Genomic DNA, 11,589 nt, shown 5'->3' on the forward strand with positions numbered 1-11,589 from the left:
ATTCTTTTGAGTAAATATCCGTTCCCACAGGCGTCCAACAGCGTCTGGCAGAGAAGATCAAAAGAATAGAAATGAAAAGGACTTTCCCCCTTTCTGGGGGGAGCAGGCAGCGGGACATCTCCTGCAAGATTAGATGGCTGAATACACTCTTTGCAAAGCAGCTCTTGCTCGGCCAGGGCTGTGCGCAGAGCAGCTGCGCTCCCAGCCTGGCCACTGGTGGAATAAGTGCAGTATCTAAAAAGTCTGTTTGCAGCATGGGCTTGGCAAGCAGAGCTTTTGCTGCTGATTAGGCTGTTAAATAACTTAAGGTCAAGGTTTCTGCAGCTCCCTTGTGGTATTTTTACCACTTTGGCAATCTAGCCATCGGATTCAAGGATCTGGCGAGGGGATGTTTTCATCTTTTAGTGTACAACAGGAGAGCTGTGCAAACTGAAAAAGGTAACACAGTGCAAATGGGAGCTGGGGCACAGTGTTCTGAGCAGAGATGCACACTTGTGAGCTGCTGCCACTGAGCAGGTGAGGAGGTCACTCTTTGGGGGCTTACGTCCTCATGGTGACTCTTCACCCTGTTTCCTCTGAGAAGGAACAAAGCTCGCCTGCACTCACTGCTGGTTTTCTGTTTCAGTGATGTGTATATCAACTGGACAGTTGCTTTTTACTGTAAAAAAAGACCAAAGACCATGTAAACACCCAACTGCACAAATCAGCTTTGTGACTTTGATGCCTTAAGCAGATACTTGAAGATGTGCCCAATCTGTCACGTTGGGAGTGAACAATCTCAAATGACACATTTGCACCAGAGTCAGTGTGAAACTGGCTGTACTGACTGCTGCAGAGAGAAGTGTCAATGTGAGCAGGAAGGAAGGGAAGTAATTAGAAGAAGTGCTGCTGTTTGGAGCTGTATATCACTGATCAGTAGTGATTGACTTTTCTCCCTGTTTCAGTATCCATGTTGCTCAGACCATGCCCACAGCAGTCCTGGTCCCTCCAGCAGATGGCTGAGAGAGAGAGACAGGATGTTTCCCCCTCCCACTGATTGCAGGGAGCGTGGGGAGAGACAGTCACAAGTTGCTGGGAGCATAATTTGCTATTAGGCTATGTGGCATCCTGTCTGCCATCAATTACAGTCTCAGCTCAGAATAAAAGGGAATGGAAGGGACTTTACATCCAAGCCATCTCCTGCTGGTGAGGAGGGGCTGTGAATGCATTTTGAGAGGAAAAGAAAGTGGGGGAAGTATTATGCTGAAAATTTGCAGATGGGAAAAGGATAAGAGGGAAGACACATTTGAAAAAAACATGCTCAAGAACCTGTTGTTACCTGCAAAGACACGTGCTATCAAAATGTGAATTAAATAGCTTTTTCTAGAGTTTTATCTACTGAAAATAGAGAATTGTACTTAGGCGGAGAGGGAAAAATCTGATGCATAAGCCAGCAGAGTTTATCTGGCTGTACAGCTGATGTCAAAATGGTAACCGGGTATCAGGAACCAGAGCAAAGGGTTAATTCTCCCAGCCTCAAATCGTGGGGGTGGCCCTGCGGTTCAGGAGGCCAGGTTGTTCTGAGCTCTGTTCCTGTGCTTGAAAGCTGTAACCAGCTCTCCTCTCCCTGCTCCCAGCTTGCACCACAGACCTGCTCCCACAGAACTGGAGGGATCCTCCTTACGTGACCTGTACAGCATTTGTTGTTTTGCCTTTCCTGGCTTTCACTTCCACATGCTGAGCTCATGGTGGAAATAATACAGCTAAATTGCTTCCTCCAGCTACTCACTCTCAATTGACTCTTCTCCATGGGGAGCTTTAAATGGTGCCCACGGGGCAGAGCAGAGCCTGAAATCCCCCTTAACCCTGGTATTTCAAAAGCGATCAAGGTGAACAGAGATCTGATCTCTGCTGTAGGAAATGATGCACAGTTGTAACAAGTCATTACCCTAAAAAGAAGAAATGAGCCTTCATACAGTATGTGTTGACCTTCACTAACTAAAACACATTTTTTTCAGCTGTTTTATATGCTTGGTTGTGCACGAGCAAGGCCCCTTTTTTTATCCAAGTGTAAGTGGTACAATGCTGCAGTGCTTTTTCAAAGGAGCTAAACTGAGAAAACATTTAAAAATCCACACTTTTTACTTTTCTGTGATAGCCTAGTTAGTTCTTGGAGGATAAAAGGATTTGTGGAAGATAAGAGGAAGCAGCTTTTGTGAGTGCTTCAAACTGACTGCCATACTTTACCTTCAGGCACTGTAGATCTTTGCCCTCTGGGATTTACTCCCAGCAGCAGACTCCAGCTGTGCTCCTGGATGAATTAGAGCTCTGGATTTATAGACATGTCCACTAATCCTTTCACTGGCACTTTGAATCAAGGCCACTGGAAGGTGGTAGTGTATTTCTTATCAGTAGTGTGCTGCTTATCACTGATGGTAAATATCTCCTGAGCTGTCTAATCATCACAAAACTTGCATTTGGTGTTAGCAGGACGCTTGTTATTTGCTCAGATCCTCTGACACAGAGCTGTTCTGCCGTTTATTTTGCACTATCTGTGGCATAAAATGGAGACTCTGGGCTGAAAGGAACACCTTGCCTGGAAGGCAGTCATAAAAGTTGGTGGGTAGAGACAGGTACCCTCCTCCCTCCAGGTCTCTGAGCAGTGCACAGCACTAAAGGCAGCAAAGAGCCTCTAGTCTGTGTGTGCAGCACATCCCCACTAGCCTTGTGTTTCTTTCCTGGTCATTTCAGTGTGTGTTTAAGCAGTTATTGTGGTAACTCACTTTCTCCTACTGAAACATTGGTTAGCAGCCACTTTTCAGATCAGTTTTGCAAATACAACACAGAGCATGAGAGTCCTGCTGAGCAGCCAGAGCAGCAGTTAGTGTCACAAAAGAAAAACAAACAAACCTGTATGATGACCGCAAATATTACCATGGAAAAAAGATGTCCTACTGTTGCCATAAAGTAAGGTCATGGGAAAACAAAAGCAAATGCGTAGAAACATTTCTTCCCCTATACACCCACCCCCCTGCTCTATCACCCAAGAATATAAAGTTCTGATTAATTTGTCTACTTTCAAAGTTACAGAAATCTCCCAGAGATAAAAGTCTTTGGTATCTTAAGTGCAGCAGTGTGTGGTCCTATGGCAATTGCACCCATGCAGAATGAACTGCCTGCAAAATTGCATTACAGGTAGAGATGTGAGTTGGTATTTGAAAAATAAATAACCTATTTAAATGTATAAAGGAAAACAAGTGAGCTCACCCATGAAGTAGGTCTCAGCTGAAATATCATGAGCAGCATCATTTACATTCAGCCTCCCATCGAACCCAGGGGAGCCTTATGTTCAACTATTTCACTGACCCACGGATGGACAAACTGACAGGCTCTTTGTTGTAGAGTCAAGTTAGGAAATACCAGAGCTGAGGTTGTCTGTGCAACCTTCCTCTCTGCTCCCCATGCGGACATGCCACAATATGGGCTTTAATTCCATAATCCCTCAGTCTTTTTCCACTGGCTCCCTGCCTCCCACAGCGTGGAGGAGGCACAATGCCGCCTTAATGAGCAGACAAGCAGTGGCTTGGCTTATTGTTATTCGGGCTGTGACCATGGACCTCATTCAAGTCCCACTCTCCCAAGTCCTGCTCTGAAAATGCAGTGTGTTATTTTCAGCTGCTTTACAGCTTGTTCTACTGAAGTCTTGCAGCCCTTCATTAGCACAACCCCTGCGCTCTGTAGAGGGTGTTCCATGGTTAATACCCTTGTTTTACAGATGGAGAACAGAATGGGCACATGTCCAGAACCTACAGACTCTTGCATCCCATGCCCATCTGTAGTGCTGGAGCACAGTGCCTGAGTAGGGCTGACATGACTGTGAGCTCTGCACCTCAGCAGATCAATCTGTTGTGTCTCCAGTCAGCCATCCAGAGAACAAGGGAAGGTAGATACCCCTTGCCACAGCCCTATGGTTTCTGGCCATGGCCCATGCAATGCAGAGCTCTGGTGGTACAGGAGACGTGCTCCCAGTACAACCCCTGCCCTGCGCCCAGGGCAGAGGGGTCTGGGAGCCAGGGCCCCAGCCAGCATGGATGGGGCATGGCATGACATCAGCGAGGCATCCTGGGATGGTGCAGCTTAGGAAAACAGTTGCCTTGGCAATGCTTTTACATTACCCGCCCAAATTTCTGGCCTGTACCTGCACAGGTGCCTTTTTCAACACTGCCATGACAGTTAAGGTGTGAGAGAGTCTGGGGGTTTTGTTTGGTTTTTGTTGTTGTTGTTTGGTTTGGGTTTTGTTGGCTTTTTTTTTTTTCAGTATTCTTGACTCTAAATTAACTCAATTTTTCACTTCAAACATATCTTGAGTGTGAGCAGATGGGCAGAAGCAGCAGCTCAGGTGGAACTGGCACAGGCGAACCCTGTATGCTCACAGTGTGGGAGTTTCCCCTGTGTGGCTCTGGGAAACACAGACCCTTGAGCTCTGCAGCTTGTGATCACTACTGCACTGCAGTCATTGTTTTCTAGCAGGTGTGAAAAGGTGATGAAATGCTCACTTTTCATTTCAGTTTACAGCTCCCCTGCACCTGCTAATCTCCAGGTGAAGTAAACCCACAGTTGTGTAGGGCTGTGAGAAGTTGGATTGCTGAACATCTCACCACAAAATTAAATAATGGTCTAAAACTAGAGCAGGGAACTTTTCTATTAGATCTGTTATTCCCTTTAAACACCTTCACAGCTTCTTTCCTGCTATGTGTTTTTCTTTGGAAAAGCTGCCCTTAAAACCATGTAATTATCTTTTGTTTTGGTCCTCCTCACTCAGCATCTGTAGTGATGCTTGCTGACCTGAGCTGCTCTCGCATTCATTTCACTTTGGCCTCCTCCTGCACTTGTGTGGAGCATGTAGCATCTGGCTCATGAGGACCCCACTCGACTGTGGTGCAAGTAATCCCTGTTAGTGTGTTTAGATCTGTCACGGAATTTTGTGACGGAGAAATAAGGAACAGTCGTGCCTTACTGTCTGTGCTTAGTTAGGTAGGTTTCTTTCTTTCATAGATGTGGTGCCACCACAAGAATTGTGAAGGAACAGTAACATGCTTTGTTTGTGGGAGGAGCTGCATCAGCACCTTGGGATACATAGTTTTTCAGACCAGGAGTTGGAGGCAGGAGGAGAAGGGCTGTGAACAGGCAAGCGTGTACTGCCCCTGTTAGTCTTCTGAGATTTTTTAATTTGTTTTTTTAATACAAAATTATTTATACATAAGAACAACTATGTATATTAAAGAATGGTCAAGCCTGGCCTCAGTTGTTTCTAACTATAATTGCAAAGTTTCTCATTTTCACACAGTAATGGTGCTTTTGTTGCAGATTGATGTCCTCAAGGCAGATGTGGAGAGTGCTGAGTGGAAAATTTTGGAAAACCTGATCCTGGAAGATGTTGTTGAGCAGATAGGACAGCTGGTCTTTGAGGTGCACATCCACTGGCCTGGATTTGAAGTTAGCGGCAATGACAGCACGGTGGTGCGGTACTGGTACAGTCTGCTCCGAGAACTGGAGCTGAAGGACTTCAGGCTTTTCTATACCTACAAAGACTTATCAAAACCACAGATGTTCCTGAAAAAGAAAGCCTTCAACGCCAGTAGCTGTTACACACTGAGCTGGGTAAACACAAGATGGAAATAGCAGACAGGAATTTATGATGTGTGACTGCGAGGCATCTGGCCCTGGAGCATTACTGAAGAGGACTTTGGCATCACTGGCTCAGGTTGCTAAATTTGTACATGGTGACTGCTAACAAAATGGCCTGGTTTTTTTATTTATATGTTGTCGAAAGACCTGGCACTAGGAGAAGATACATGGTGCAGATCTGTGTAGCAACATATTTGCCAGTGGGTACACTGTCTCAGAGGACAGAGGTTTCTGTAAAGGTTTGCCTGGGCAAGCTAATAGCAAGGCTTTTCCAGGCTGCCCTATGCTTGAGCATGCCAGCAAGGCAGGGCTGTGCTGGGAAGCTGTGCTGGCTCAGCTGTGCCAGCCCTTGGGCAGGAGAGTGCTTCTGAGGAGGTGCCTTTCTAAGAAACGGTCAAGTGTTACTTCTCTGTAAAGGAATTGTCTTTGATTTGCACCTTCTTTACTTTGGCTTTGTTTCCTATGGAACAAATTTTAGTCAAGAACAGTATGTTCTTGAACCCACTGGCAAATTTCAGCTGAATTGGGCAGAGGCAGAATTCACCACCAAACTAAATTTCTACCTATTTCGTTGAGCAGCTTCTGGGTGCTCTGACTTTGACTCTTTAAGCTAGTCTGGCTGCATGAAGCAAGTTCAACGCTCCTGACACAGGAGATGGTGGGACAGAGACACTCAGCTGCTGGAAAAGCTGCTGCCAGTGCTCTCCCTCCTCACCCTACGTAGTCTTCAGCCACAGAAGAAAGGGCTTCCCTAGTTCATCTGCTCAAAAACCAGCTTGATTTAAATTAGTCATGCAATGGCTGCAGCGAATGGCTTTTCATCTAGCAAGATACTTACGTAAAAGAGATGAAAGTGAAACCTGGTCTTTTTGTTTGTTTATTTTGAACCATTTGCTGATGACTTCTCCAGTGCTGTGCCTGAACACCTGCACCTCCTCAGCACCTCGCTGGCCCAGCTGCCTGTCCCTGGCACCAAGAGGCCAGACCCTGGATCTGCACCGATGCTGGCAGAGGTGGTGGGTCAGGCAGGTGCCCTGGTCTGCTGCTGTGCTGGGGCTCTGCAGGCTGGGATGTGGATTGTCTGCAGTGCACCTCCAAGGAGCCAGCCTTTGGCATTTCCTGGGGAGCTAAGGAATGGGGGGAGCTAAAAAATATATAGCAGATTGGGGTTTTTCTTATTTTTAAAAGAATTTTGACATTAAACTTTGCATTAAAATACAATATATCACCACTTGCATGTCTTTAATATATGGCCTTTGTAACTGCCTTTGGTTTCTGACTTCTGCAGGGCTTGTTGTCCCTCCCCTTGGTGTGCCTCAGCCCAGTGTTGTTTTTAACAAGTCTCTCCCTCTGTCCCCATGTAGTTCCTTCTCTTAATCCTGGCATTTTCTTCTTTCATACCCTCCTTTCCTTCTTCACCTCTCTGCTGCCTCACCACCCTCATCCCCTCCTTCCCAGAGCAGGAACCTGTGCTGGACCCAAGAAGTCCATAGGATCTCAGCAAGCAGCCAGAGGTAGGAGCTCTTCCTTCCAGGCAGACAAGTCAGCTTTCTTTCTGAGGCCCTGATTTGCCTCACCAGTTGATCAAGCCATTCCCCTCACCTTCCCCAGGCTTTATTCCAAGCCAGGCATCTGCTTTCCTCCTCTCCCACCTCTCTGAGGGCTCCTGCTGACCCAGGGTGGGCAGGGACCACTCTTGCCAGCAGAAACTGCTTCAACCCTTCAGGCAGCTTTCCTCCCACCACCCTTGCTTGGGGGCTGTGGGGAGCTCTGGTCCCAGCACCTGCCTCCCACCTCGACCTGAGGAGTCATTGTAGGGGTTGAAACTGCTGCAGGAAATCCGACTTCGAGCATCTATGTTGACCACAGAAGCCACAAACCTTGGATTGCTTTGGAAGATGCAGAAAACACCCCTCCCTACTTCAATTGATGAAGGACTAGCATGGGAGGGGCTAGTGGAAATGGAGGGGGTTTTAATCTCTTCAGTGAAAGCCGGCTCTGTACCCTCATGTGTTTTGGTTTGTATCAGTCTTCCTAATCACATTTGAAACTTTAACTTTTTAAACAAACTCTTTCTTTTATAACCAATGCATGCTGGTTTTCAATCTAATGCCTTTCAGTCACACTGACTGTGCTTTATGTCGTATGACATAAAGCTGAAGGACTTCAGGCTTTTCTATACCTACAAAGACTTATCAAAACCACAGATGTTCCTGAAAAAGAAAGCCTTCAATGCCAGTAGCTGTTACACACTGAGCTGGGTAAATAAAAGATGGAAATGATTTATTGCCCCCCCTTTTCATTTCACTTTTAAAAAGAAATCCCTCTACTTCTGTAGTTACAGTAGGATTTGCTGAAGTGGAGTTTAATCCTAAGGGGGGGACTTAACATGGGCTTCTGCACATCAAATGCCTCATTTAGGGAAGAAGATGGATGGTACTGCTGGATCGGGACTACTGACAGGTGATGATCCCGGCTATGCCTATGCTAGGGAATTTAGCAGTGACAGGCAGCATTCACAGGAGTGGCTACCTGGTTAACTGACAAGATCCTTGGCACAATTTTGGCTCAGGCCATCTAGGATTCTCCCAGATGATTCCTAGGCACGGCCATTAGTTAGTCCAAGCCAACGACAGCCTGGATGCAGCCACCTTGTTTGAGAAGCTGAAAGTGTTTAGTAAATGGACATGGCCAGGCCATCTTTTCCAGTTTGTCTCAAGGCTAAGGAATACCTGCTGGTGCCATTTTGCTTTCTGGTATAATTTAACAAGAGCAGGTGGCAGATTCTTCAGCTGTGAGGGGGTAATCCTGGTTATATGTACAAAGCAGGGGGATGAGACGCTGGAGAGCAGCCCTGCAGAAAGAGTTCTGGGGTCCTGATCAATGGCAAGATGAATATGAGGCAGCAGTTTACCCTGTCAGTCAAAAGGGCCAACCATATCCTAGAGTGCATCAGGCACAGCATCACCAGCTGGTCGAGGGAGGTGCTCTACTCTGCACTGCTGACCTCAAGTAGCGTGTGCAGTTTTGGATGCTGCAATATAAGGACATCAGACTATTCGAGTGTGTCCAGAGGAGCGTGACCAAGATGGTGCAAGGTCTCGAGGGCAAGACTTAAAAGGAGTGGCTGAGATCACTCGGCTTGGTCAGAGTAGAGAAGAGAAGGCTGAGGAGTGACCTCCTAAAGTGACTTCCTAAAGAGAGACAGTGGAGGGGGAGATGCTGCTCTCCTCTCTCCAGTGACAGGACATGAAGAACTGGAATGAAACTGTGTCAAGGGAAGTTCAGACAGGACACTGGGAAAAGGTTCTTCACTCAGAAGGTGGTCAGTCACTGCAACAGCCTTCCCAGGGAAGTGGTCACAGCACCAAGCCTATCAGAGTTCAGGGGGTGTCTAGTCGACTCTATTCGTTGTGTGGTTTGGTTTTAGGTAGGCCTGTGAGGAGTAGTGAGTTTGTCCCAATGATCCTTATTGAATCCTTTCCAAGTAGCTCCTGTTTCTGCTTCTGCACATCCTGCCTGGACTGGGGAGCAAGGGGCTTTGCAGTTGCCCAGAGCAGGACGCTGTGGGGGCCCACCATGTCCTCAGCTCTGCATCAAAATCAAGATGACCTGTTGCAGATGCATTGAATTCCCCATGTCCAAGAGTTGGGCAAAGGACTTTCCTCAGGGCCAAGCTGCCTATTGCCATCCCTGAGCCAGCTAATACACAATCCAAGAGATCCACGACCTTAGAAAATGAGTAGGAAATGTCTTCTGTGACAGCCATGCTTCCTATAACCCTCATACATTATGTACTGAGGTTGTTTAATGATGCAGGGCCATGAGGAGATTCATCACAATGCGAGAGGCTGCCAGCGTTTCCTAAACTAATATCTAGCTTATTGGAATGATCACGATTGGTGCACTGCAGAATGGCTCAACTCCCATTTTTCAAATAATGGGGTGGCAAAAGTCCAGCTGCAAGTCCTGATTTATTAATAAAACATAAAAATATGGGCTCTAGCACTGTACAGGTTTTTTCTCCTAACTAGTCTTAGAATATGTAGCTTAGTAGCTTATTATCATTTGTTTGAGAAACCAATAGATAGAGGGCAAAAAACAAATCACATGACTTCTCCCAGATGTTAAAATTCCAAAGCGATGCATATCTTCCATAGTTCTATTTCCCTGAAGTAAAAATGGCAATATGGAAATTACAGAAGTGGAGTAGAGGTCCATCCTGGTTTTTCTTTGGTTAGTAGGAGAGTTCAGTAAACTCTCAACTAATCTCTTGCTTGGGATTGCCAGGTAGTCAGGAACGCTTCAGGCTACATCTTCTGAAAAAAAAAGATTCCAATAACTGTGGTAATTTTTAAGAAAACCTTATCTCAAATGCAGGGTAGATAAAAGCCATCTATCATGCTGGAGGCAGTTATGTGATATTGTAGGAGAGAATGAACAGCACTTATTTAATGCACTATCTGTGCCTTGCTACTTCACATCTCTTAGAGCAGAGTTCAGCCTTTCTTTCTGAGGTCTTGCTTTTGTGCCCTTACCTCTTCTCTTTTATTGATCTCTTTTACCTAAAGGAGAGACCCTTAAATGAATTCAATTCCCATCTCCTAAGGACTGAGCTGCCAGGTACGTGCACAGTGAGAAGACAAGCCGGCGCTGGCTGAATGCCGCAGTGGACAGGCTGGTGCTGAGGGATGTTGTGTGTGGTAAGTTTCTGTCCACCCACTGCTGTACCCAGGCACAATTGCCCCCTACCTGTTTTAGGGTCCCAGCTGTACACCCTGCTTGGATGGTATCTCCAGCCTGTGCTGAGAGAGAAAGGTAGGGATCTGGGAATTCTGTCATCTGCAGGCTCATGCTGCTTCAGCCAGAGCTGAAGATGCACCAGCCAAGCCCTGCTACATGCTGTCTCTCAATCAGACCAGCTACCTCTGGGACATCTGCACATGTCTGGCATCCATGTTTGAGTTGGCCTTGTTCCTGTAGGATAGCTCTTTGCTGGGAGCATTCCACTGCCCAGGAGCAGCTCTGGAGGAGAGAGACTGTTGGAAAGACTATGAAGGTGGTGATGAGCTTGTTGAGATCATCTCCATGCAGTGACCATATGCCAGTGTTGCACTCCACATCTCTTCCCAGATCAGACCTGTGCAGAAACTACCATAGGTTCCCCCTTCTTCAGGGGCTAAGTACAGAGTGCACCATTAAAACCAGCATGAGCAGGGCATTCTGCCATTATAGCCACAGCCTGCAGACTGGTAATGGCGTGGCCATGCCCAGGCAGGAAGAAAGAGCCACTGGCTTGTCTTGGCATTGCTACAAGGCTGCCACACCTGGGCAGCACCCAGCATCTCTTGCAGAGAATGCAGTAGAGCCCATTTTTCCCTCTCATTCGTCTGAGAGAGAGGAGAGATGGCTCTTCAGAGACTTACTGCAGGGCCCTTCCCTTGGCAGCAGCTAAGGAGGAAAGTCAGACTCAGCCCCAGATCTGCTCAGCATCACTGTTATGGGTATTGCCCAGCCCTGCTGTCCCCCCAGACTCCTGGCCTACTGTCCCCAGGTGCATTGGGCATCTCCCCCTGCTCCCTGTAGGCATCCACATCAGCTCTCCAGAGCAACCAGCTCATTGCCTCCAGCCCAGGAGCCTCCTTATTGCCCACACTTCAGGTCATTCATGGTGGCCACAGCCAGTGCCAAACCCAGCTAACAAAGACACAACAACCAGGTCTCATTCCTGATGTGGAGCCATGATTGCATCAGTTGGACAACTCAACCAGGAGATGTTTCAGCTCAGTCTAAAGTGGATCTTTTCAGAGATACCCATGTGTAGGAGCAGTTTTATTTACACAGATCCTTCTGTGAGGGTATTTCTCTTTCAGAGAGGCCCACAGCGACTTATAAATCACACGGATTTGTGAAGTGGAGTTT

At 46.9% G+C, this 11,589-nt stretch overlaps 1 protein-coding gene across 1 annotated transcript in view; it reads left to right on the forward strand.

Annotated features, from left to right (window-relative positions):
* METTL24 (methyltransferase like 24) overlaps window positions 1-6,854 on the forward strand; it is a 46,513-nt gene extending 39,659 nt beyond the window's left edge. The window contains 1 exon segment of the mRNA XM_029962783.1: window positions 5,347-6,854. Coding sequence (XP_029818643.1) covers window positions 5,347-5,661 — 315 coding nt within the window. The 3' untranslated portion in view covers window positions 5,662-6,854.
* The last annotated feature ends 4,735 nt before the right edge of the window (window positions 6,855-11,589 follow it).

This window comes from Manacus vitellinus, unplaced genomic scaffold, assembly GCF_001715985.3.
Source record: "Manacus vitellinus isolate BGI_N305 unplaced genomic scaffold, ASM171598v3 scaffold_4_pilon, whole genome shotgun sequence".
Taxonomy (NCBI): domain Eukaryota; kingdom Metazoa; phylum Chordata; class Aves; order Passeriformes; family Pipridae; genus Manacus; species Manacus vitellinus.